Source organism: Marmota marmota, unplaced genomic scaffold (assembly GCF_001458135.2).
Source record: "Marmota marmota marmota unplaced genomic scaffold, marMar, whole genome shotgun sequence".
In the NCBI taxonomy this organism is placed as follows: domain Eukaryota; kingdom Metazoa; phylum Chordata; class Mammalia; order Rodentia; family Sciuridae; genus Marmota; species Marmota marmota.
The window spans coordinates 30,689,945-30,717,077 of NW_025999990.1; the positions used below are offsets into that span (position 1 = coordinate 30,689,945).

Below are 27,133 nucleotides of genomic sequence, written 5' to 3' on the forward strand. Positions count from 1 at the left end.
GGTGGGGGAGGGGGAGGGTGGAGGATGGGAAAGGCAGCGGAGCACAACAGACACTAGTATGGCAATATGTAAATCAATGGATGTGTAACTGATGTGATTCTGCAATCTGTGTATGGGGTGAAGGTGGGAGTTCATAACCCACTTGAAAAAGTGTGGAATATGATATGTCAAGAAATTTGTAATGTTTTGAACAACCCACAATAAAAAATTAAAAAAAAAAAAGATTTGATAGGGGTATAATTAAAAATCAAAAACCCTAAACTAAGAACCACTCTGGAGCCTGAGTCTGCAGAAATGTGAGACAAGCTTCAAAAGACTGATCAATATAAGATAATGCACTCAAAACAATCCAAATGGGAAGATGTTGTGTTTATAAGAAGGCTGACTATGATGGGCTACACTCTGAGCTCATCAGCTCAAGGTGCTACTCCTGTAGTTACGAAAGTGACAAGATTCTGAAAATAAGCACAGGGAAAAACAGGAAGCTATTCGTTCTACAGTGCCATGCTATGTCTGTGCCTAAAGCCCTAAGAACTTGTACACATCAAAAGTGACACAATGGGGCTAACAAGTTTGGGGGCAGGAACACAATGAACAGTTGGGGTAACTGTATGAGGGAGGCAGAGCTCAAATGAACACTCACACAGCAGATCTGGGAGTACATGTCACATAGCAGATTTGGGAGTACATGATTTCAGTTTAGGAGATGATGAAAAAGTCAAAATGACACTCATTTTCATTAGATTCTGGGACTTTAACAGTAGAGGAATATCAGAAAGTGAATATTTTTAAGTTTTCAGACAAAAGAAAACATCACTCAACAATAATAAATTTATGGAACATATGAGAAATGCAAAAAAACCAAAAACACTCAAATTCATATAAAATCTGTTAGAGCTTTCACTTCTATTTTTATCATTCTAGACCCCCATGATATCCTTGGAGGATAATTTTATTGCATTATCCTGTTTTAAAAACTTGGGAAGAAGGCTCAGAAAGTCATCCAGGTAATAATCAGGAGAGTGGATTTTCAACTCTGACCTGAACTTCAATTTTATAAAGGGTTTTGTTTTTCTCTGTGCTGCTTATGGGCAAATATAAGTGAGAATTCAAATTCTCAAAATTTAATGAGAGTTTGGAAATTTTTCCAGATTATAATTCAAAAAGGAATTACAAAGAAAACTGAAAAAGGACATATGAATCTTTTGGACTGATGTTAGGATGTTGGTTATATCTTATACATTCATAGTACAGTCTGGATCATTAACCTGAGGTTGCAAAATACACGGGGTCACAGGGTCACAGACTCCCAGCATATCAGCAGAGATCTACCTGAATGTTAGGATTTAATGTGCTGGTATGTATATACTTATAAGAATCCCATTTTTCATATATATATATATATATATATATATATATATATATATATATAAGAATATATATATATATATATATATATATATATATAAGAATATATATATATATATCTCATTTTTCATATATAATATGAATCTCATTTTTCATATATATATATATATATATTCACATGTGTATATATATATGTGTATATATATGTAAAATAAGCATTTTATCTCTCTGTACATAACTTCACCGCTCATATGTATATTCTCTCTGCCACACACCTTACTACTGTCTAACAAATCTCAGTACTTTTCCAGAAATCGATATAATCCATGGAGAACCCATCAAGGCATATTGGGTTCTGCCATGAAGAGCTACTCAAATTGCCCATCTGATTTTCTCACAGGCCAAGGAACTATTATACAAAGATGCCCATATCATCAAGGGATTTAGTTACAACTTTCCACTTTCCATCCTCTTATTTGGTATTGATGAAGGATTAGAAGAAAAGGATGACAACTTTAATTTATTAGATACATCTGTGCAGTCACAGCCCTCATTACAGGAATCAGAGGTAAATAACCTGTAAAAATGTGCTTTCTCCAGCTAATATCAATGAGGATGGGAGAGGATCACTGGAGTACTGGCCTTTGGATCTGAGCCTTCACCATTTGAATGGCTGTGACATGTCATCACACTCTTCTTAGTCAACAGTACTCTCATCTGCAAAACGTCGGGGTTAGATAGAGCTCCAAGCTCTAAAATTAGATTATAGTCTAATTCTCAGTCTGTCACCAACTTCTCTTTTAAGGGCCCCTCAGTGTTTCTGCTAATTAGGAGACACTGACGTTTCATCCTCATGACTAAGATGTTTGCCAGGGCTCTCGATTCTAGCCATCACTGTCTTCTGTCACAGTTAATATGAAAGGGGACACCAGCATTCTGCCGCAGTTGAGGTACAGTCCCCAGGGACTCGCTCTCCGAATTACAGTTCTGGTCACTTTATCTTCATGACTCCTCTTTGAGCTCCTGACATTCACATAGTCAGTGACATAAATATTTTCTGGCATCTTCAACAGCTGGACATTAACAATTCAAAGTATCTTTTGTATTAGAATACTGTTTTCCACCATAATCACCGAATCATTCCAGCTTTCCTTTTGCATTCAGCCTTGTCACTGCCTGTGCTGATGCTCCTGCAGAACTGAAGCTCATGTAGCCAAAGCCCAAACCTCACATGGAGGACAGTATCCCCATTGGGGAATCAGGCTTACTGAGGAGGAAAGTGAGGTTGCAAAATACACAGGGTCACAGACTCCCAGCATATCAGCAGACATCTACCTTCACAAAGCAAAGGTTTCAAAGAGTTTAATGGCTCTGAAAGATTAACATTTTAAAGAACTTTAACAATTCCAAAGTTCAGCTGTTATCACTACAATCCAACAAAAATATAATTAAATAAGTAGGAGCTCCAGGTTGTTTTTCCAGGCATCTTTCACATTCCTGGCACTGAGCAGCAGCTTGACAGCTTCAGGTACACACAGTATTATTTCACACTGTTAACATGAACTTAGGACACTGTTTACCTTACCTGCCCCCGAGTCACAAAGGCAAAAATAAAGATCAAGAGTTCAGAAATCTGGTTTCAACTGAGATTCTTCCTTTGAATTCCCAGGGTCCTAAACTGAGCTTCCCACTTCATCCCACGGCTTGAAGTTATGTCAGAAACTTTTCATTCCTATTGCAAATAAGTCCCCAAGACAAGTGGAGTTCCAAATGGTCCCACATAGAGGAAAAGGAGCAATAACCAGCAAGAAGATGTCAACACCCACTGGCAGACAGAGGGGCTTGGGTGAATTGCTGAGAGTGTTAAAAAGCACCCTACCCGTTCCCCTTCAACACACAGTGGGCTGTCCAGGAACATTCTCCTCTCTTTCCTTTTACAGAAAATGCAATAAGCTAGCAACTATTATTCAGGCAGATGAATTTTTAAGAGTATCAGGAGATAAATTAAAAGGCCTTATCCAATCATGTGATTTGTCTTTCATCTGATTAAAAAAAAAAAAACAACAAACTGAGGGCATTTAACTAATTGTATGCTAGAAAACCTTTATAAGAATCTTATATGGCTGCAATAAACTGGTATCAGCATCCTCTGTTTACAATCTTCCTTCAAGAACCAAGAAGACTTTTAAAAATGTGTTGTTGCCTTTGGATCAGAATTGTATAGAGACTTGCAGAACAACAGTAAAAAGACCTGCAGTAACAAGCTAATCAGGTATTAAGATCAATGTACTGAGCTGAATTAAAAGCCCATCTCAGAAACATCATGGAAAAACAAAAAATATTTTCCTCTTTTAAAAGGAAATTTCAACGAAGTAAAAACCCAACTGCCAAACAGCCTTTGAAGAAGATTAAGGAATTAATATTTTTATTAAAAATAATTTTTAAAGAAAAAACCAGAGATAACAGATAGAAATCTACAATATGCACAGAGAGTTGATATTTTAAGAGGTGTTTGTGAGAATAATTTTTGTAGAAATTAATGATTGTAACTCTGCACTGAAAACTAGAACATTGCTAGTAACACTGAAATGTAACTGGTCTATTCACAGTTGTTTTATTCAGCTAAATTGTAATCACCCTGTAATGTGGTAGTGCTTACACTTGTGTTTTAGTGTTTTCAGAAGAGAGTACAAACTTCAAACCTCATAATACAGAAGAAGATTCAGACAAGTGAAGGAGTGAAGAAGGGGCAGGACAAGAGTCACCTCTCTGGTTTGAAAGCCTCCTGTCCATTGCTAAGTTTAAGGCGCTCAGCTTTACCCCTAGTTCCCACACCACTGATTTCCCTTTGGTTCATACTCATCAGATTTTACCTGAGCAAGCTAACAGACACTGCCTGCCAGGTTAGATTTGACTTCTACAAGGCAGTCAAGAAAGAGGAAGTGGGAGGGGCCCTGGAGAAGGGAGGCATGGTACACAGGACAAAATGTCACTGGCTTCCAGGGAGCCTGATACTGAAACTAGTAGCAAGATGTCCCAGAGGCCAGAGTCCGAGAATAGAGCTAAAATTAGAATTTGGCATTCCAGACAGAGGAGGAAAGGGGACAGAAAAAGCCTTTATTACAGATGAAAAACAAGTTAGGTACACGTGAAACTCATTCTGAAGGGTTTCAGGGTTCTTGATAGGGCCACGAGAAAAGAAAGTTCTATAAAGTTGTGACATCAGGAGGCAGTTTCTCTCCGTGTGGTTCTTGTGTATTTTCACATTTGCTTGAATTACGTTTCTACTTTAATGAACAAAGTTTTTCTAAGTACTGAAATACATGATTGACTAGGTAAAACAGGAAGATTTAAATTAAGAAATTCTTCTTGGCATTAGAGCAGATTATGCTAAGTGAAGCTAGCCAATCCCTAAAAAACAAATGCCAAATGTCTTCTTTGATATAAGGAGAGTAACTAAGAACAGAGTAGGGTCGAAGAGCATGAGAAGATGATTAACATTAAATAGGGATGAGAGATGGGAGGGAAAGGGAGAGAGAAGGGAAATTGCATGGAAATGGAAGGAGACCCTCAGAGTTATACAAAAGTAGATACAAGAGGAAGTGAGGGGAAAGGGAAAAATAATACAAGGGGGACAAATGAATGTCAGTAGAGGGGGCAGAGAGAGAAGAGGCGAGGGGAGGGGAGGGGAGGGGGGATAGTAGAGGATAGGAAAGGCAGCAGAACACAACAGACACTAGTATGGCAATATGTAAATCAATGGATGTGTAACTGATGTGATTCTGCAATCTGTATTTGGGGTAAAAATGGGAGCTCATAACCCACTTGAATCAAAGTGTGAAATATGATATATCAAGAATTATGTAATGTTTTGAACAGCCAACAATAAAAAAATTAAAAAAAAAATAAATTAAGAAATTCTTGAGTCTGAAAGGACATGAGAGTCCCTATCTAATTTTTGTGATTACAGGTCAGCTCAAAGAAATGCAGTCCGTAGGTGGCACAGTGGGATGTCACTTTATTAATTAATGAAATAACATCAAATCCTTATCAATATGACATTACACTTAAAGAACCAAGTCTTAGTTTTGAGAAGCCAGAGAAATAGATATGAAAAAACTAGCAGAAATATAAAACTGTAAACGTTAAACTATGTGGCAGAGACAAATACTAAAGGAGTTAGTTCAGAGAGCTGCCTAAGAAAAATCCAAGAAAGAGTAATCGATATTATCAAACAGATAAAGCCAAATCAAACTTTCCTGATTGTTAGGGTCCTCAAGGAGCTTGACCCTAACACTCAAGACCTAAAACGAGTACTCAGTGAGTCCAAGACTCAGTAACGCTCTGCAAATTGAAAAGGTGGTGAGCTCACACCTTATTGAAGGTGAGGAGGAAGACAGGGTGAAGCAGCATTTGAGATGGCCTTCAAAGGAGGCATTCTGCTTGTGTAAGGTGTATTTGTGCAAGTGGAGGCTGGAAGCAGGGAGGCTGTGGGAGTTGACACTGGGAAGGTGGCTGCAGCCATGCTCACTGCTCAAATGCAAAAGCAGCTTAGCTTAATTTGGAACCCATGCTGACTTCTGAGCACCTGTGTCTTTTGAGAAGAGTTTCCACACAATGCCATTTTTTAAGCTGCAATTTTCAGGACATAATTATTTTAGGGGCAAATTTAATTAAGGGTAAGAAACCTAAAGCAGAAACACTTTTCCCATGTTCTTAGGGAATGTCTCCTGACATCATTCTATCAATACTTCTACACACCAGGCTGCTGTACGGACTGAGGTATGGTAGATCCTGGACAGGCTTTTGGTACAGAGGTTAGGAATGGGCCAGCACAAACCTGCAGTCCACTTCTATACAAGGAACCCCTTTTTTAGGTCTCTTCTTTTTTGTGGTAGAGGTCACAGTCCCTGGGACTGGAGCTTCAGGGTTCCTCTCCAGAGCTGATTCACTGTCCCCCACCCTCAGGCTTGCAGGTGAGGACATCTTACTTTTGCCACTGCTCCCAATCCAGTCTACAAGCTGTTATCCATGCCAACAATGTCCCCAAATGCCTCCTTCCCAAGGAGGGTATTCCTTCCCCACTGCTCCCTGAGAGTGGGTCTAAGATCAAAGCAAGTCCAGCGAACAGGGCACAAACCAAAGGAAGCCCCCCAAAATTAGAAGAGAACTCGGGAACAGCTACCCCAAAACATTCACATAGACTGTGATACACAACAGAATACTGTTCTGTAATGAGATGCTTTCTCTATATTTACCAGGTGAATCCCAGAACACTTTGATTTCTAAGCACAATTCTAGTATGAGAAGGAATTCAAATTAGTATAAGGACCACACAGTATTTGCTTCAGGGATTTAATCATATGACACTGTAGAAATGAAAGAAGAATGGAATAATTTAGGAAAAAGAAAGAGGTGGGAAAGGTCTTTAGGTTTATAAAAAAAAAAAAAAAAAAAAAAAAAAAACCAGTGGATTCTAACACAGTTTTAAAGTTGATAGACATGTTTTTATTAAAATTTGGTTCCTTCTATAGTTCTGTAAACTTCTTCCATGAATTGTCGTGAAATGTAATCTAGAAAAAAAGTGGAGGATTAAAGGAGGATTAAAGTGGAGGATTGGAGAATGTGAAAAGAAACTTTGGGAAATCGAGCTGGCTTTAGTGGCATATTTACATGCTTCTTATTGTCAAATAATTTGGTCATAAAAGCTTAAGTGTGAATACTTGAGGAAGAACACACCCTTGGAAGGGAGGGGACAAATAAAGAGAGGTAACTTGCTATCTGTCAGAATTACGTCATGGTTTCAGGATGGGAAAAACCCAATCTGCAGAGCGATGGTGACTCTAAGGTATGCGATTCCAACATGCCCAAACATTTGCCAGAGATTTCTGACACTTCCTTTCTTTTTCCCCCACATAGTGTCTACATGTCTGATAAACTATGAATTTAAAAACAGTCCAGAAAAAAAGTAGGTCAGAGTAAATGTTTTCTTTTGAAGATCAACAGAATTTTGTGTTGCTAGCTTGATGATCTTTATTGTATAGAAGTGAAAAGGCCTACTAATATTTCAGACAATCCTGAGCACACATGCTCATTAGTGTTACAAACAGTCCAACCGTGAGACAGGCTAAATGCCTACTTTTGTCCAGGGATCTTATTCTACCTTTGCTTTGTACTTGCATAAGCTGAAAAAAGGGAATTTGAATGTTCTGGATAGAGACATCTCAATGAGAACGTTGGGAGTGAAGGAACAGGTCCCAGCTGGGTATGATCTGTGTTGCTTTATGCATACTGCTGATCCTTAGTTCCTGGTCCTCTGACACATTTCAAGTACCCAGTAAATATCTGCTGATTGCAGGGCTAAGTAAAGCAATGTGTACAACATAAAAATGGTCTAAATGGTGCCTTTATTTAAAATCACCATCTTCTTCTTCTCAGCCTGAATCCTACTCTGCATTGAAAACCTAGTTTGAATAACATCTCGGGTTCAACTTCATGATATTTATTAACCATTCACTAAATCTGCATGGCTATTTGGCCAAAGGCCCAAACAAGGCTAAGACAAAGAGCTTTTTCTAGACTGAAATAATCTTTCATTTCATTGAATACTACGAATACTTAGAATTTGAAGCACCAGTATTTTTCTTTGGCTGCCTTGAATCCTCATATATAAATTATAGACACCTTACACATGCATTTAACATGCATAAAACACTGCACCTTCTCTCTGTCCTAATCAAACTTTTCTACCTAAAATGTCCTTTTTGTTGCCTTTTACATTTGAATAGAAACTTCTTGTTCTTTAAAGCTTAGTCCAATCATCACCTTCTTTCTGATGCTTTTCTTATTCCCAGTACAGAACTGAATCACTATACCAACTATGGGAGCTCAATAGCAGATTGACTTGCATTCTAATTAGTTCTTGTGGTTGTTGGTGAATAGGTTTTGATGACTGGTACTACAGTTTGGGTCTTGAATGTCCCCCACAGACCCAGATGTTAAAGCTTTAGCCCCCAATGTGGTGCTATTGGGAAATAGTAGAACCTCTGGGTTGGGTCCTCATGGTATGTCCTTAGGTGATTGGGGCATACCTCTGAGGGCAGAACCCTGGCCCATTCCTTGTCCTCTTTTCTTTGGCTTCTTGGCCATGAATTGAACAGTTTTGTTCTACCACATGCCCCTATTAGGATGTGCTGCCTTGCCACAGGCCAAAAGAAATAGAGCCAACTGATCATGGACTGGGAACCTCTAACACTGTGAGCCAAAATAAACCTTTCCTCTTTATATATTATCTCAGGTATTTTGTTATAGTGACAGAAAGCTAACTAACACAACTAGAGATGGTGCCCAACTCCTCTTTCCACTGTGCTACCAGTGTCTGCTACTGTAACCACTGGCATTTCTAGAATTCCTAGTGAAAAAGGTTTAAACATGGTACCCTGAAGCTATGGAAATGACAGGATAGAAATGGATGAGAAATGGCAGGCTGGGGTTGTGGCTCAGTGGTAGAGCACTTGCCTAGCATGTGTGAAGCACTGGGTTTGATTCTCAGCACTGCATATAAATAAATTAGATAAAGGTCCATTGACAACTAAAAAATATTTTAAAAAAGAAATAGATGAAAAATGGGTGACTCTCTTAGATGTAGCAGCATTAGCACATCCTTTTATATATAAGACTAAGAAAACATCAACTTTTCATATTAAAGAAGGACCTGGAGAAGCTAGTGGAGCCTTTTAAGATAGCTACTGCAATTTAAGTTTCCTGAAGTGAATTAAATACATGGAAAACAAATGATACCTTGATGAATAAATCCTCTGGGGGATCAATCTTGTACCAAAATTATTCTAGAACATGTTCTATTTTCCCAAATAGCACAGAAAGGAGGATATATGAATGTGAAGTCCTCTTAAATTTGTTAGAGCAAGCCTGGGTTTAGCATAAGGACCTCACTCCTGGGGTACAAGTGGTAGATCATATATTGATGTGCATGTGTGGATCTCCAGGAGAACATGCATTATCCTGGTTATTCTTTGTGGCAAGAAATAATTCTGAGAGATGACAAGTTCTTCTGAGGTGAGTGGTGAAGTCCCAGAGCCACCTCATCTTGTTTAGAGGAAAAGGGGTTAGAGTTAGAGCAGGAGCAGGAGCCAGGAGAGTAGGCAGAGAGAAAGGGTGGCTCTTTCCCACTGTACTCATGGTGGGTGGAACAAGGAGGATTTTTGTAAGACTAGAAACAAACACCTATGTATTTCTACTAGTGTGTGTCTTCCTTCGGTAAGCAAGTTCATCTTGAGAGTTCTTAGTCATCTTCGTCACTGTCACCAAAATAAATGACGTAAATAACTTAAAGGAGGAGAGGTTTATTTTGGCTCACAGTTTCAGAGATTTCAGTCCATGGAGTGCTGGCTCCATAGCTTTGGGCCTGAGGTGAGGCAACATCATGGCAGAAGGGTGTACAAGAGGGAAAGCTGCCCAGCTTATGGCAGCAGGGAAAAAGCGGTGGGGTGAGGGTAGGGACCAGATACAGCCCCCAGGGGCATGGCCCCTGTAACCCACTTCCTCTAACCACATCCCATCTGCCTATGGTTTGCACCACCTCCCAGGAGTCCTTCAAATTATTAATCCATCAAATGGATTAATCCACTGATGAGGTTAAAGCTTTCACGATCCATCCATTTCCTAAAAGCTCTGTGAACATTGCTGTCCTGATGACCAAGCCTTGGAGACATGAGTCTTTAGGGGACACTTCATATCTAAACTAGAATCCTGGTATGGTTAATACCAGGATTAAGACAAGACCTTGTCATTAGAAGAATTACCATTAGTACATGAAGAATGGGGGCAAGGACTTCTCTATTTCTTCTATTCAATGGACTCCTGATAAATGGGTTTAGAACAATAAGAAATGCATCCATGTGGGCACACACAGTGAGCCCTCTACCCCAAGCATGCCGCCATACACGGAACTGAGAGCACAGGTTGAACTCCAAGGCCGAGGCTGGGAACACCTGGCCTCCGGGAGCTCTTGCCCTCATACGTAAAATAGGAACAAATCATTCCTATTCTTCTTCCTTATAGGGTTGTTTTAAGAATTAAAAGAAACAACACATATAAAGAGCACAATGAAAGTGGTTGGTGGAGAGAAAGAAATAAAAACTGAGGTTTTATGACATCATTATGCCCCTAAAGTGTAAAGGAATGTATTGTGTGCCTGGTTAGAATAATCAGAGCTATAAAAACAAGTGGGTTTGGGTTTGGGTTTTTGGACTGTTTCAGATGAAATGTGAAATCTCCAAAATGTATGTTTTAGATTCAAGGGACAAAGACCCAAAGAAAAAAATGAGGTCCTTAGCTTCCCTAGCAAAGGAAGAGTAGGAACACATTCCTAAGATCCTCATTTATCTGTTGAAAACATTTGAAGGTTTTTCCAGTTCTTAAGTCTTTCCTCAGACAAACATATGAGGTGTTTAAGTCATCATAAATTCATTTATAAAAGGAAGTGACTATTTTCCCCAAAATTTACACTCTTCCTGTGAAAGACTTTAGATGTTTTGAACTGAAAGGGAGGATAGGGAAAGAAAAATTAGCAATATGAATTCAAAATAATGTTTTGTAACGAACATATCCATCATGTGAAGTAACTGACATCTTGAGAAAAATTAAAATAACTTTCAATATGTTAGAACATACTTTTTTTTTTCTTACTGAGAAACTAGCTTTTATAGATCTCGGATAATGATTTCAAAATAAGCATGCCATCATGTGCTTTAAAAGTAAGCATCTTATAAAACAGAGATGAAATCAGAAGAGAAGGGGCTCTAACGGTATCTGTAATTAGAATTGAGTTACAGATGAGTCTTAAACCTTAGAAGCATGGAAGGTCCCTGGAGCCTGGAGTCAGAGCTGCAGGTTCTGAAGTTAAGGAGTCCATTCTGGGGCTGCTGAGGTTCAGATACTCGCATCATTGAACCCTCCTCATCTGAACTGCACCCCCCACCCCATTCTTTTGATGATCCATCCCAAACTTCAACAGTTCTCATCTCTAAACTCACAATTACATCCATTCATTGTTTAGGGGCAGGAGAAATACAAGGGACTTACTATGGCAGATAGAGCATAGAGTTTGTGAATTAGCAACATGATACATTCAAAAGCCCCCAGGTTATCTATGTCCTCTGGGAATTTTCCCAGATAAGGGAAAGTAATAAGAGATGAAAATACAGGATACATTTCTAAAATTATTAATTTTTATAATCTTATTAAGAATACACAAAGGCAACGACATTTTATGGCCTCATAATGTTACCCATTTGCTTTGTTCTTGTTAACTATATTAAGTCCATTATGATTATGAGTTCTTGATTTTGGGAGGGGAGGGGAAGGGGGGATAGGAAGGACAGCAGAATAAAATAGACACCAGTATTGCTGTATGTACGTACGTGACTATATGACCAATATGATTCTGCAACCTGTACACTCAGAAAAATGAGAAATTATAACCCATTTGATTCAAATGTATGATATGTCATGATCATTGTACTGTCAAGTGTTACTATTTAAAACAACATCATCAAAAAATATATACTGCCAACTTTTAACAAAATCATTACATTCCAGGTGATCTATTTTCCCTACCCTGTTTTGCTTCCCTAGCCTGCTTTTTTTTTTTAAAAAAAAATAATAATTTCCCCTCATTTATGGTATATTGCACCACTGGAGAACCCCTGCAGAAACTGGGAGAACAGGGTTTGGGTTGTAGCTGTCAGTCTGTTCCTAAATGCTAATGCAGTCACAGGACACTTACCCAGTTAAGAGACCCCAGCAGTTAACAGAATTTAAAATATCTGTTGCATTCCTCTCAAAGAAGTTAGCAGTTCTATGGTTTCCTGAGAATATCCCACATGTATGCATAGTTGCTTCAAATAAGTAGAATAAAATCAATTTTTACATACTACTCTGCTGAGATCATCAGGAAAACCCTTTCACTTAGAAAAGACAACTTCGTATTATCTAAGGGCTGTATCTACAAAAACAAATGCCTTAGTTACCGACTAGAGTCCCCATGTCTGAAGACAAAGGCTACACTAACTTGTGTCTATCAGTAGAAGAAACTCAAGACCCAACACGTTTTCTTTACATACTTGCTATCTCCAGCGGAAGAAGAGCATTTCTGAGATGGCTCCTGAATGCTGGCACTCTGTCATCCAGGAGTACCTAGCCACTCCCAAGAATCTGAATGAAAGTCCTTTTTCACTGACCCCTGTCCCCACTTCCCTTCACTTATTTCCTCCTTTGAGTTCTATGAAGGCTTCCAGGACAATGGCCACATCTTACTTATCACCTGGTCCCCAAGGCCTACCCGTAGGAAGGGCTTGAAACATGTTTGTTATTAGAGCTGAACACAATAATGAGTGAAGGCGTGTGTGACTGTTTGCAAAGTTGGATCATCCATGTGTGGAAGACACAATGTGTGGGGACAGTCTGGTAAGTGAAGGTGAATGCATACACACTTTCCCCTAGTATGGTGTATAGCATTACAAAAGGTAGTAAATAGAAAATCCCAATAAAAACTCCAATTCATGTTTATCTTCAGTATCCAAGTGTCAATATACATGTAAATATATAAATTCATAAGGAAAATTACCCTTAGTCACCTATATTCTGCTCAAAAAATTACCTGCCTTCAGCCAGTGCACCTGTGGACACCTGAATATGCTGCCCACTGTAGCGCATGACCCTCTGGATTACCACCAGACCCTCCTGCCACCACCAGACTCACTTTTGGCTCTCTTCTTTTCCAATTACTTGGTCTGCTGAGACTAAGGAAACTGATTTCAAAATTAGCTTAATTCAAATAAAATCAGGGAGAAAAGTTGTCAGCAAAAACAAAACCCTTCTACATAGTATCTCTAAGTCTGAATAACTCCCTAGTGCCATTACCTCTCTAACAACAGTAACACAATTTGAGAAGGCTTAACTTTCTTATAGAAAAATCACCATCTATGGTTTTATAAAGCTGAGTAAACTCTTAGGCTTACAGACATGGACCGAATTCCTTAGTTGGTTTCAATATGAGAGACCCAGCAGGAGCAGCTCTACTAAATTTAGCCTCTGAGCTGATTTCATCACTAACCTGTTCTCCTGACAGAGGTCTCTGCGGACAGAACAGAGGAGGCACAGGGGACACCATGCTAGGCTGGGATCAACCTATTTAACAGGCACACATCTATAGCCAAAAATGGACACAAAAGAATACTCTGCTGGGCTCAGCAATGACTGCTAACAGGACAAAACCCAGAGGACTATGTTCCCAAGGTCATGGCATGCCTGATGGCCATACCTGTGCGAACCTCCTAGCCGCTTACACAGTGCCATCACACATACCTAGAACCATAAATGTCACTCTATCATCAGCTAGATTCAGAAGCTTTCCTGGAGAAGAAAATACCAGAAACTTGGTCTAAGACAAAGCTTGAACCAATTTGGAGAAGCACAAATTGAAACCCAATCAAATCCTGATCCCCCTACTTAAAGCCAGCCTAGGGGAGAGGATACAGACACAGAAAAATGGGTGTCAGTAAGAAGTTTCAAAGGTGGCTTGGTATTTGAGGGCAGGGGTGAGGAAAGGGAAAGACGCCTTCCTTCCATCCCATCAGGCTCCTGTCTCCATTTCTTTTGCATCTTCTGCTCCATACTGCCCACTATCTTTTCTATCATCTACAATCAGAGTTTCAAGTTGCTAAAGCTGTTTTTAGGACTTTTAGCACCATACTGTGCATTCACCCTCTTTACTATGTCCTAAAACATCTCTTAAACTGGTTTGAGCTGGGACTTAAAAAAAAAAATCTGTGTCCCCATCCCCCCCAAGCCCTATAAATTTTATTAAGCAATTGAATGCAAATAATGTGGTTCTATCCTCCATTCCATGATGGGAATCCACAATGATTTGTATATAACTGATATGTATATATCCACTGATATTCTAAACTCCATTTATACAGTCCATGCTTTTACTCAAAATTTAATGGATTCTTTTCGTGGGAAATAAATGCAGACCAAATATGCATGTAATATAACCAAGATTTAACGTTCAAAGAAAATGTTCATAAGGTTATATCTTTTCCTTGTTTTGTAACTTATGATAATATGTTTCCAAGTGTTCTACCTTGTTACACCATCTTTCCTTTAAAGAGTTTTTAAAAAATGCTTATGTGGAAACAAATGATAATTATATAAAGACAGAAAATTCTGAAAACAATACAACTCAATGTAAGCCAGTATTTTCCAGCTCTTTATGAACAGAAGAAAAGCTGATGATAATTTAATATTGAGCTGGAGGAAAAATCTCTTAACTAGAAATGGAAAAAAAAATAAGTGGGGAGGTGGGAATAGTACAATGCAACAGCAACCGAAAGGGATCAGCTATCATTGGAGCATAAATCTTTAGGAAAGGGTATGAAATGATGTTGAACAAGGAAAAAAAAATCAGTTTACATATGTGAAGGAATTTTGTGAATGTGTTTCCAGAGCATACTATTAAAATAAAATCCTATATAGTAAGTTAAAAGGAATTAAAATAAACTGAAGAAAAAAATATTATCCCCCCCCCCCCAAAATTGACTATTCATAAGTAAGATGAGAATACATCACTTAGGTCAACAATATATGGATTTGTTCTTAGTCTTACAGCACTGCCTTGAATGTCTTCCAGAACAACGAAGGACATAAATAGTAAATTCATAAATAAATAAAAGAACAATAGCTTCCTCCTGTTAAATGCCATTGCTGAAGACAAAAGTCACAGATTAAATAATAAATAAGGGAACTGTGCCAGGTAACTTTTAGATAATTTAACTTCACTTTTAGTTTGGGGTTTCTCAAAAATGTATTGCAAGCTCTTGGCTGCAGACAAAAATCCTTGGGTTGCTCTTGAAAATTCAAGTTTCTAGGCTTCATGCCTAAGAAAGAGGTACTGACTTAGAAGGTCAAGAGTCCCAAAAATCCACATTTTCAGCAGCTCCCCAGAAGACCATATGTGCATTGGGTCCACAGTTTATATTTTGAGAAAACCACTGCCTGAAATAAAGACCTGTCTCTCTGCTCTGGAGATGAACATGCCTGTTCATCTGTTTACATTTCTTATGGTGAGAAACATGTTCCAGAGCAGAAAAGAAGCTTTAAATTTGTTTCTCTGAACCATTAGCCTTGTAACTTTAGGTAGCTGGCGGGTCATCTCAAAGGAAATTCGAACTGTTCAACAGTGATCAAAATGGCGCCCTCAGGTTTTCATCAAGCCACACTGGACAGCAGCAATGCAGCTGCAAATGGGTGACAAACGTCTGCCAACGCTCTAAGATAACTGTGTAAGAATCTTGCATCCATGCTTTTTGAAATTCTTTTAAGTTTGCCATCTGGGAAGTTTTAAAGATCTGCAAAGATTATGTATATTGGTCACAATCATTTACTACAGTATCTGAAAAAAAAAACACCTTATTTGTTCTCATTTCATTTGCTACTAATGAACTCTTTATCAGAAGCTCCTATGGGTTCCTTTAACATTTAAGGCCCATGAGTAGAAATTTTCTAACTCGTTTCCTTATTGCCCCTTCCTTCTCATGTCTCTTTAGCCAAACCTATTCTCCTTATCCACATGTATACACACCCACTTTGTGGGTAGGATACACATTTTTTGTCTTTGCTTCCTAGTGTTGCAAACTGCTTTTCATTCACTCTAGCTTGAGCACTGCTGAGGGAATGCTACATGTCAGGCACTGCAGAGAAAGGAACACCTTCACAAATAATTGCAATATAAAAGTGGCATGGGCTATTACCCACTGCAGCAGCTGGACCTGAGGCAGGAACCCTCCTGCCATTATGGATTCCCTCTTTACCCTCTTCTTCTCTAATTACTTAGTATATCATCCTAAGTCTGCTTTTTCTCTAGCTTGTTTTGAATGGCAGAGAACTGATTAGTTGTCCCTACTCCTAACCTAAGTCACAGGGCTTCATATTTGAGGTGCAGGCAGATAGGTGGGTGAGGCAATCCCTAGGATCTAGCCAACTTCACTGCCTGCTGGTTGGGATAATGATCAAGAGGAAGAGATGTCAAGAGTCCTGAAAGTTAGTCCTCTAGAGTATTCTGATCAAATCCAGACTTGGAGAAGAGAAAGTACAAAAACTGGTGGGTGGTGGACTCAGATATCATCTGAAAGTGACTACTGAGGGCTTTCCAAATTCTGATTACACTGCATGAAATCTTTTTTTAAAACATGATCCACTGGGAAAGAGGAGAATGTCCAATACCAGTGCATCAGCTAAAACTGATGACTCCTTGGTTATCTAATCTGTCTCATGGAATTTCACACATTTCACTTTAATTTACAACAGGATTCCACTTATTGAAACTATATCTTTAAAAAAATTTTTTTTCATATAAGTTTAACTCAGTTAATTCCTTGTAGACTGACTTGGTATCAGGCATAAGGGATGTCACAGGCATTGGACAAAAAGACAGGCCTGTCCTCAAGAACTCCCTTGACTGAGCAGGAGTTAGATGTTATAACACAGCAAGTGTTATTCTGGAGGGGTGGGCACAATGCTTCAGGAACACAGTGGAGCCTGGCATTGCTTCTCAGAGTGGGTGGCAGGTGAGCTGGACTTTAAAGTGTGAACAAGATTTTATCACAAACAAAAAGAAGGAGAAAGACCTTCTTAACAAAGGGAGTATGGAAAAAAGTCCTGAATAGCAAAGGAAAGGAGTCTTTAGGAAACAGTGTTTTGTGAAACAGTGTTTTGCGGGGAAGATGTGATAGATGAAATTAAGAAGATGGGTACGTCACAGCCAGAAGGGAAAGGATTTTATCAGTGATGTGAAGTCTGAATTTTACCCTGTGGGAAGGGCAGTGTGGAGCCCTGAAGATTTTTAAGGAAGGCTGTTGCAAAACTCACTCTGTTTGGAGCAGTAAATGTGGTAGCAGGAAGAAGATGAAGAAGAGGCTATTAGACTATTATGGTTTGGATACAAGATGTCCCCCAAAAGCTTCTGTGTTAATGCAGAATGCTAGGAGGTAAAATGACTGGACTGTGAAAGTTGTAACCTAATCAGTCCATCCTGGTTAAAGGGACAGGGTGGTAACTGTAGGTGGGTAGGGCATGGCTGAAGGAAGTACACGAAGGGGCACCCTTGGAAGGCTTGTTCTTCCCTGTGGCCCCTTTCCCCTTCTCTCCCTCAGCTACCAGGCTGATGAACAGTGAGCAGCCTTCCTCCACCATGCCCTTCCACTTCCCTTGGGCCCAGAGCAATAGACTTGGCCCACTATACACAGATACCTCTGAAATAGTGATCTCCAAAGAACGTTCCTTGCTCTAAGTTGTTCTTGTCAGGCACGTAGGTCACAGAAATGCAAGCTGTTATAGAGACCAAGCTAGAGACTACTCATGATACTCAGCAGGGTAGTTCTATGCTTTTAGATGCTGATAAATATTTTTCTCCCATATGTTCTTTAGCTATACCTGAGTTTCCTCCCTTTAGTAGATATAGATATTTCTCCTACCCCAAATGTATCATTTTTGGTTCATAAAATCACATTCCATAAGACAGTAAACATTTAAGGCAAATACTTAAAAGATGTTCTCTTACCTGAACAAAGCTGCTCCACTTTTGTGTAGTTTAAAGATACTATGTCATTAACCCATGCAATGATATCATGTCTGCTCATAGTCTCTTGGGTTATCGAGGTAGAATACACATTGACTGCCATTCCCCAACTAGGAATAAACAAACAAAAACAAGTTTATTTACCTAGAAGGAAAAAGTTAAGTGAGAAACATAAAAGACACTTAGCTATTCAGGAAGAGGATCCCTAGTGGAGCTTTAGGGAATGTAAAAGTCCTGCTTTGGTTAAGCCCTTTAGCTTTGCTTTCTCTCTCTCCAGTTTACATATTTGCCATATTAGAATTACAGTTCACATTTTTTTCATGCAATATTGTTGTACATCTTCCCCAACTACACATAAAAGGTCTTTAGGATCTGAGATTCTTAACTAAGAGCACAATCTGAAGTTTCACTTTTGATCTTAAGTCTACGTGTAATCATTAAGAAGTTATAAGGTCTATAGTAGTGTATAGCAAAGTAATCTTTTAGTTGAATATATTTCATAGTATTTTCACTACAAGTACTTGCAAATGTTAAGTGTCTCAGAGTTTGCCACTATACATTTGTTAGAATGGGCAAAGTATTTTTAATATTTAAACCTGAATCAACTTTGCAGTTTTCATTAATTTTGTAGAATATAAGTGTGTGCATATATATTATACATGTGTGTACATAAATATACATATATATGACACATATACATTAACTTTTATTTTGGAAATTCCAAATATGCACAAAAGAAAAAATAGAAAAACAAACTAGTTGTATCTATTTCTTGGCTTCAACAATCATCAATACTTGACCAATCTTGTTTCATTTATGATCCCATTAACTCCCCTCTGACAATCTCACCCCTGACTGCTCAAGCCAAATTATTCTGGAATGAATGCCAAGCATATCACTTCACTTGTAAATATTTCAGTGTGTGAATCTAAAAGACAAGGACATTAAAAATACCAAACCTCTATAGTATTATCACACCCAAAATTAAAATAATTATTTAATACAATCAAACAAGCATTACAATTTTGTTTCTGTTTGTTTGGATGTGAATTCAAACAAAGTTCAACTCTGTTATTCTGTGATATGTTTTTTAAAAATTTCTTTTATCTATAGGTTCTTCTTTAGTCTTTCTAGTCTTTCCTTGGAACGTTTTTTATGTTGAAGAAACTGGGTTGTTTGGTAGTTTCCAAATCGGGACTTCACTCACTGCATACCACTAGTGTGCTTTAACATGCTACTTGACAGGTTCTTCTGTCCTCTGCATTCCTATAAACTGCTGACACAATCTAGAGACTTGATCTGACTCAAGCTCTAGTGCTTCATGCACAGTCTGGACTTCCATTAGAAGGCACACAACATCTGACTTTCTGTTATACTGTAAGCCATTAGCATTTGTCTCAATCCAATGGTTCATTAGAAACTTCAAAGTGATAATATATCATTCATTCTTGATTTATTAGCTGGAATAATTCTATAAAGAGAAATTTCCCTCTTAAGTACCCTGAGGTTCAGATTATATAGGAAAGAAGAGTAGACACCTGTCTCTTTATTTGCCAGTTCTCAAAACACTGAGGTAGTCCCTAATACTCTCCAAACATGGCCAATGAGGTTTTAATGTTTTGAAGTATAATTAAGAACTTATGATTGAAAATTATTTGATACGTTTCAGTCCATTTATATCTTTATTGATATAGGGTTACAAGAGCATATTCAGGTTGGGTTTTAAGTTCTTTTGACAAGATCCTAGGAGTCTTTGATAACTTTCTTGCTTTCTGGTATGACAAGATTTTGCAGAATGAACTTGTATCTTTCCTGCCTCAGTTTGAACCAGTCATTTGTCCAAGGGCTCTGTTTCCTTGCAGTGGCAAATAGTATTTAGAGACATAAGTAATATTTTTAATCATGACTAGAAAGGATATCAGTATCTATAGACTAAGTTTTACATACAAAAAAATCATTATATTTATAAAACAGTTGTGCTTGGAGTTATTTACTCTCATTAAAGCAATAGAAATCTGACTTCTACTTCAAAGTGCTAAATGAAGATTTCATTATAAATACATATGAAAACAAATAAGCATCCATCTACCCATCCTCAGGAGCATCCTTATCTATAAATTCTCTTTTCCTGAAAACCTGAAAAATTTCATAGCACTGGAATCACAGATAATGTGATTCCATAAATACTGCTTTTCCATACCATTATTAAAGGTTTTAAAATATTTTTGGTTAATAATGTCTACCATTTTCCTAAGTCTATCATTTATTAAATAAAACCATTTGCTTTTGAAAATCCAATCAATTTTTTATCATCTATATAAATTATGTAAAACCTTAGGAGAAATAATTCAAAACATAAAATATTTTGAATTGTTTGATGTCGTTTTCATCTACAGCATAACTGCTAGCAGTTGATGTACTTTTCTAATCTCTTCTTCGTTGTGCAGTAATGAGAACCTTTTGCACTTCCAGGCAATGTTCTGATGGAGGGTGAGATGTCAAGGCCCAGAATTACGTTAGATGGCACCAAACCAAATTGAGCTTGAAACAGATCCCCTTTGAAATTAAAAGTTCCAAATTGCTTTAACTTCTGAACCTCCCCATACTGAGAATGAAGGCCAAGGGCCCCCTGACCCTGAAGGGCTCTAGGGAACTGAGAATGGGTCATGCTTCAGATTGACACAGCCAAACTGCATTCACCAATGCATATTTCCTGCTTTTCTGTGCCACTGTGCCCACCTCCTAATAAAAGCTTTCTTCGCACTCCAGTCCCTAAAGATGAACATTTGAGGGGGGGGAAAAGTATCTTCTCTCTTCCTCAAAGCTTGTTTTGAGTGAAACCTGTTCTGCCAGCCAACCTGCCCCCTGAGCTTCACTGGAGCTGATGTGAAGTTTTTCCTACTAAGTTTCAAGAAGAAAATGTTTGCTCATAATGATTTAAAAGCAGAACTAAACTCAGATATATTTTAGAAAGATAATCTATATCCAAGTAAAACTTCTGTGACTACAAAGGGGTAGAAAAATATCCAACAAAAGGACAGGTGTAAGAGTTATGGGAATGTTTAAAACTCCAAGAGAGCAAGGAAGAAAGAAGTCAATGGCTGAAGTCTGTCAATGAATCACCTGTTCCTCCAGGTCTTATTGATAACATTCACCTAAGGACAACTGTCCTTTCATAAAGGCAGATAAGGGCACTGTATGTCTTCAAGGAGCTCATTAAGAAAAGCTGGCAAACAAGGAAAACAGCTCTGGATTTGTGCTTCAGAACTCAGGTCAGTAAGTCACCAGAACTGCCACTCTAACCTCCACCACTGCCTGCTCCAGTCAACAGATGCAGTCCCTGGGAGACCCACACTGGGGACCGCTATGTGTAGGGACTTGTGGGAAAAACCAGGTTAAAAGGTAGAACAAGAGAAGGGTAAGCCAATGAAAGCCAGGAGTATTAACAAGTATTAACATTTCCTAAATCAAAACACTGGCAACACAATAAACAGACTTTGTACCTTCTTCAAATTAATAGTTATGGGATCAATATAGTTAATTTCTATTCACCACCCATGCTGATTAGAATATTCTAATAATCCATCTTCTCGGAGTTTCAACATGATACTTCTACATTCATTTGACTTTGGGGCTGTTTTGCTAGCCCATCCAAACATGCCAGGCCTAGTGATTTGAGGCCTCTGGGTCTGAAGCCTTCTCCACAGAAGGGGAAGGGCCCTTCTGAACCTCCAACAAGTCAGGTGGCAGCCAGAGAGTAAAGAGAATCCTGTCCCTGGCCTGCCACATGTCCTTGCTCCTTGCAATTCCTTCAGCCCTCTCTTTTTATGCAGGTACAATTTTCAGTATATTCAAATTTAAATTATCAGGTGACTAAAAAGCTCGAAGAAGTTAACTTACACTTTTCCAAATATTAAACTCAGGCAAGGGAGAATAAATACAGCACTAGCCTTCCATGAACACACTCTATAATCCTAAGAATTCAGTATAATTTCTTAGGTCTTAATCTGTCTGGCAAAATAAAGATAACAGCACCTCTCCATGCCGAGTTTGCAGAAACACTGTGTGGATAACACAAGGAATTTTCACATCACAGTATAGATATAGAATTCCTTGATTTTTTTTTTTTTTTTTTTGGCAGTACTGGGAATCCAACCTAGGTTCTCACATATACCAAGCAAACACTCTAGTACTGAGTTATATCCCCATCCCTTTTATTTTTTATTAAGACAACCTCCTGCTAAATTAAATTGCCCAGACTGGCCTTGAACTTGGGATTTTCCTGCCTCAGTCTCAGGAGTAGTGGCTGGGATTCTAGGCATGTACCAGTGTGCTCAGCCCCCATGCTCCCATTTTGATCTTTGAAAGAATCCTGGGAGGAAAGCAGGACAGGAATTATATTCTTCCCTTACAAATAAGGATGCTGAGTATGACCTAACAGGTCACATAATCAGTTAATTAAAAGACCCAACTTTAGTCCAGGATTCTTAGTCCCCGAGAAAACTTCCAAACACCTGGACATCCTACTGAAGGTAAACAGAATAATGATTTGAAATATTAATTTTTAAATTTACTAATTTCCAAAGATTCAAGCAAGAAAAATGAATGGCTATGAAAAGTAAGGTGATACCAAGTGCTACAGAATGAAGAGCCATTGCACTATGTAAGGCTTATTCTCAAGTTTGAATGTTCAGCATGTCTTTTAAATGACTTGCCACCTGGCCTCCAGTACATAAATATTTCTCTGTCCTCACACTGTAGCTTTTGGTCAGAATCTTAACCAGATCATTATGTGATGAGTAATGACACAAAGTAATGACACAAAGTAAATAAATGGGGCGACAAACTCTTAGCATTATGGTTCCTAAGTCACCATATTTTAATATTGTATTTAAACTGCATTATAAAATGGATGGGCATTCATTATTCCTACTTGAAAATAAAACTAAAAATTGCAATATATTTACACACAGTTTTTGTGACTATTGGAATACCTTTCTAGGAAGGTGGCAATATGTTTTTTTTGCAAACCGGGGAGAGAAATAAAACCAGAAATCTCTTCATAACTCCAGCAAGCAAAGTCACAATTCTGGCCTGTGTAAATAGTGACCACCGACAGGCTTCAGACAGGCTGAGGCTGAGGACCAACGTGCTGATTTTGCTCAGTTTCATCCTGTATGCGACATCTGTTGGTGGTGGGGTGGAGAGGCACAGCAAATTTATGCTTTGTAGGAATTATTGAGCAAATTAGACATTGCATTTCTGCTTACTAAAACAAAAGGAATTTTATGTGAGTCAATGCGACTTGAGTTAGGCTACTGAGCAAAGTTAGCCTGGATAAGGGTTTGGCAAGCCCCAAACTGTGGAAACCAAAACATGACTCCTACTGCCTTACCAGTCCTGGGCCTTATCCCCAATTGCCAAATATTCTACAATTTTGTCTAAGGAAAAAAATTGGCAATGTTCATGACTTACACCAGAGGAATGTCTCTTCAAAATTAGATAAATACGTAAAATGTCATAGCCAGCACTGTGTGTGCTAACTGAAATGATTTCTTATGTAATTCATTGTCTTTCCACTCTAACCTAGACAAACAGATGATCACAACTGTCCAAAAGTGGAGGAGGCCCCTTTTCCTCATTTTCTTCCTTCAAACTTTCACTAATCACTCCTTTTGGAAGATAATACAGTGTTTGGGTTTTTTTCCCCCTAGAAGGGCAGATGATAGGCCAGGTATTCCAGGATCCTATCTCTGGACCTGTTTTGGGTATGTGGATATAAGAAAAAGGCTTTGAGAAATTAATTTTGGGAATGAGGCATGTGGAACCTATTTTGATTTTGACTTTTTTTTTTAACAACTGAAGTCTGAGTCTGCTAGGCTTGCCAAGTTTAGACATGACCATCTGTAGAAGAACAGCCCATGTGTGGTTATCTCCTGTCTGTTGCTCTGGACAGAGGCCCCATTCGGCTTAGATTTACCTTAAACCAGTCTGAGGTTGAACCTTTAAGGCAGTTTGGACTTAAGTTACCTTCTTTACGTCACTCTCTTAAGGAGTCCATATTCAACTGAAAACTTCATGTTAAATATGAAGTGTTCTGAAAATTTAGCCCACTCTATGCCAAGATATTCCATTCACATATTTTGCACTGACAAAACCCATATTTATCACTGTCTTTCTTCTCTCATAACAATCTCTATTTTCAGCATGTTCTCCCATCACTGGGAGAGGTAACCCACCACCAACAGCTGAAGAAAAATTCATGCAATACACTTTTCACTCAATTTCACATAAATGAAACAAAGTGCACACTGGAAAAGGAATACAAAGGAATATTATTTTTCCTTCACTTGGGAGACACTTCTTTGAGCTTGGACTTTGTGAGGGTTTTCTAAGAATCTACAACCCACATGGTTTCTTAAGTTCTTTTTAAAAATAGCAGGGATTCACTGGAAGCCATATTAGGCTGACCAGGTGTCAAGAATTCCTTCTGAAGCATCTCAGTTGTTCATGCCATGGGTTCACATACGCCAAGACAGAAGACGCACCTGCAATCCCCTTCCTTTACCAACCGCTGGACTCATACCTCCAGGTCAAGGCCACACTATTAATTCCCACACCTCACAGAGTGTTCTTTGTTTAAAGTTTTATGATCATCAAAACTGACCAGTTCCTACTAACGAGGTAAGGGGAGGTGCATTATTTCAGGTGTACTTGTCTACATGGTTTTTCACTGAGAAAGAACTGTTTTTACATTATTCTAATAGAAACAGCCATTCTGTAAGCACTTCTAAGTATTCACAAATATTATAAGCATTTAAAAGAGGGTATTTCCTATCTTACAAGTGACATCTTCCTAAAATAATTTAAAAACTAAATATTTTGAAGGAAAAAAAGTACACTTATATCCACAAATTAAATACTGAGTCAAAGGAAGAAACCCCAAGAGTTGCTCTCAAAAAGACCAGTTCTGCTTCAGAATATATGTTGTCAACCTGAGGGGTAATGAAGAGCTTCAGTCTAACTCATATATGAGAATTTTCCTCTGAAAAGCCTTGGAACAACACAGGTCCTGCCTCCTTCCTGCCTCCTTCTAACAAAAGGCTTATGTTCAATCTCCCAAGGCCTCCCTAATAATGAACTGGGCATCCATAGGGAGTGACAGTATAAATGTGTCCCCTGAACCAGAAACTTCCCCGCTTTTCATCTGTGCATAATTCATTCTCTAAACTCGATACCAAGAGGGGTGGGATTTAAACATTTCGCCAAGAATATTGCCAGACCATTCTCAATTGATCATTTTCTCATTTGTGACCCAAATGTGGGGGCAGACAGAAAGTGCTTGAGGACAGACAGGGATGGAATAAAGAGTCCAAGGGGTAACATTGAAAGACAAACCTTCTCAAGATAAAATTTCCCTGGAGAGATTATAGAAACTAGGGAAGTCTCATTTAAATTCATGTATTAAAGCTTCCATTTCACTTGTGGACTAATTGATATATGCAAGGATTCAAGGGCTGCGATGGGAATTTGAGAGGTCATCTTGTCTCCAGGTAATAATACACATAAGTCGGCTGTGGGCGGACTTGCATCTATTCTATTTTTACAGGGCTCCATGGCTCTGTGATAGGATTAGACAGACAATGCCACACTAACTCCTCTGGGCAGGGCCTCCTGGGGAATCAGAGGTCAGAACACAGTAAGGACTTCATAGAAGAACGATAGAGAAACACTGGGACACTGCCCATGAGAAAATACACATTTTATTAAAACATGGACTTTAAAATACACTTTTTCACTCACAATTAAGCATCTGCAATTCAAAACTAGTGAACAAAAACAATGTAAGGAACTTTCATGCTTAGTTGCTTTGAGAAAAATTAGATAAACCTCAGTTTTATCAGAGGGCTGGGCAGCCTGCTCTATGACAGGTTTTTTTCTAGACTGCCTATCATTACAGTGTTAATGTGCACTTTGTTATCATCCATGCTTAATGATAATGCTTTTAATGTAGATACAAAATTCCATTTAGTCTGACAATCAGAAGTCCTAGTTTCAATAACTGCCACCCACCAGAGACAAACAGAAAAATACCACTCTTTCACGATGCCTTAGCTATTATTTTTTAAAACAAATTAAGTTCTTGCCACATTACCAAGCATTCTAATACAATTTTTAAAAAGTAACAATGACTAAAATGCAGATTTCTTTCTACAAAATGAGATTCCAAAATTTTCCTTCAAAACTTGAAAATCTAACCCCATTTTAAATAGCTCCATTTTAATAGTCTAAATTAACCTCATTAAGTACTTCCATAAGGTGGGTCCTTGAATGCAGTCTTGGTTTGGCTCCTTGTTGATGCAGTAAAAAAGAATAAAACTTTCAGGACAGCAAATATAGGTGGATTTTTTTGTTTGTTTTGATTATTAACTCAGTATAAAGTCAATAGTTGAGGCCCTTTCATGAAATGAAAACTTGGCTCTTATCCACAAATTGAGGAAATTTTGGAACTCTAAAAAAGTTCTTTGTGGCATTCATGATGTCCCCTGGATATGAATGAAACATAATGAGAGTGTAAAAGGCTAAGGTTCCAAGCACACACACAAAATGGGCATATTTTCCTTCATATGGTCAGAAATGCAGCTGATTATATTTGCCTAAATGTCCATCTGTTTCAAGCAGTGGGTGGCTTCATCCATGCTCTGAAAATAATTCCAATGACCCGGAGCTTGTTCCCATGCCACAAGGCTTGGCTGGTCTCCTCAGGGCACCAACTTCTGCTCAGCACCCCGCCTACCTCTCTTGGCTTGCAGTACATCCACTTCTCCACAACCATATGCCTTCTGTTTACTTTCCCAGCCCTACTTGGCCTTGTTCCTTCTCACTCTGACCTTTAGCCTCTCCCAGGATCCCAAGTCAGTTCTAGTCAGGCCCCAAGTCACCCACGCCCAGAATGGCCCCAGGTCAACCCTTCAGGACATGGGTGCTACTGTGCCACCATGGTGGGTGACCATGTTCAGTTGTTAGTCCATACTGCATAAAACCAGGTGCATAAGATAGAGCAGAAAAGTGTGTGGCTGCTGCAAGGCAAAGTCCTGGGGTGGA

The 27,133-nt window shown here is 38.6% G+C and overlaps 1 protein-coding gene across 3 annotated transcripts in view; it reads right to left on the reverse strand.

Annotated features, from left to right (window-relative positions):
* Mapre2 (microtubule associated protein RP/EB family member 2) overlaps nucleotides 1-27,133 on the reverse strand; it is a 159,560-nt gene that overhangs the window by 56,961 nt on the left and 75,466 nt on the right. For all 3 annotated transcript variants that reach the window (XM_015482443.2, XM_048806339.1, XM_015482442.2), the window contains one exon: nucleotides 18,011-18,138. In XM_015482443.2, coding sequence (XP_015337929.1) covers nucleotides 18,011-18,131 — 121 coding nt within the window. In that variant the 5' untranslated portion in view covers nucleotides 18,132-18,138. The remainder of the gene's footprint in view (nucleotides 1-18,010; nucleotides 18,139-27,133) is intronic.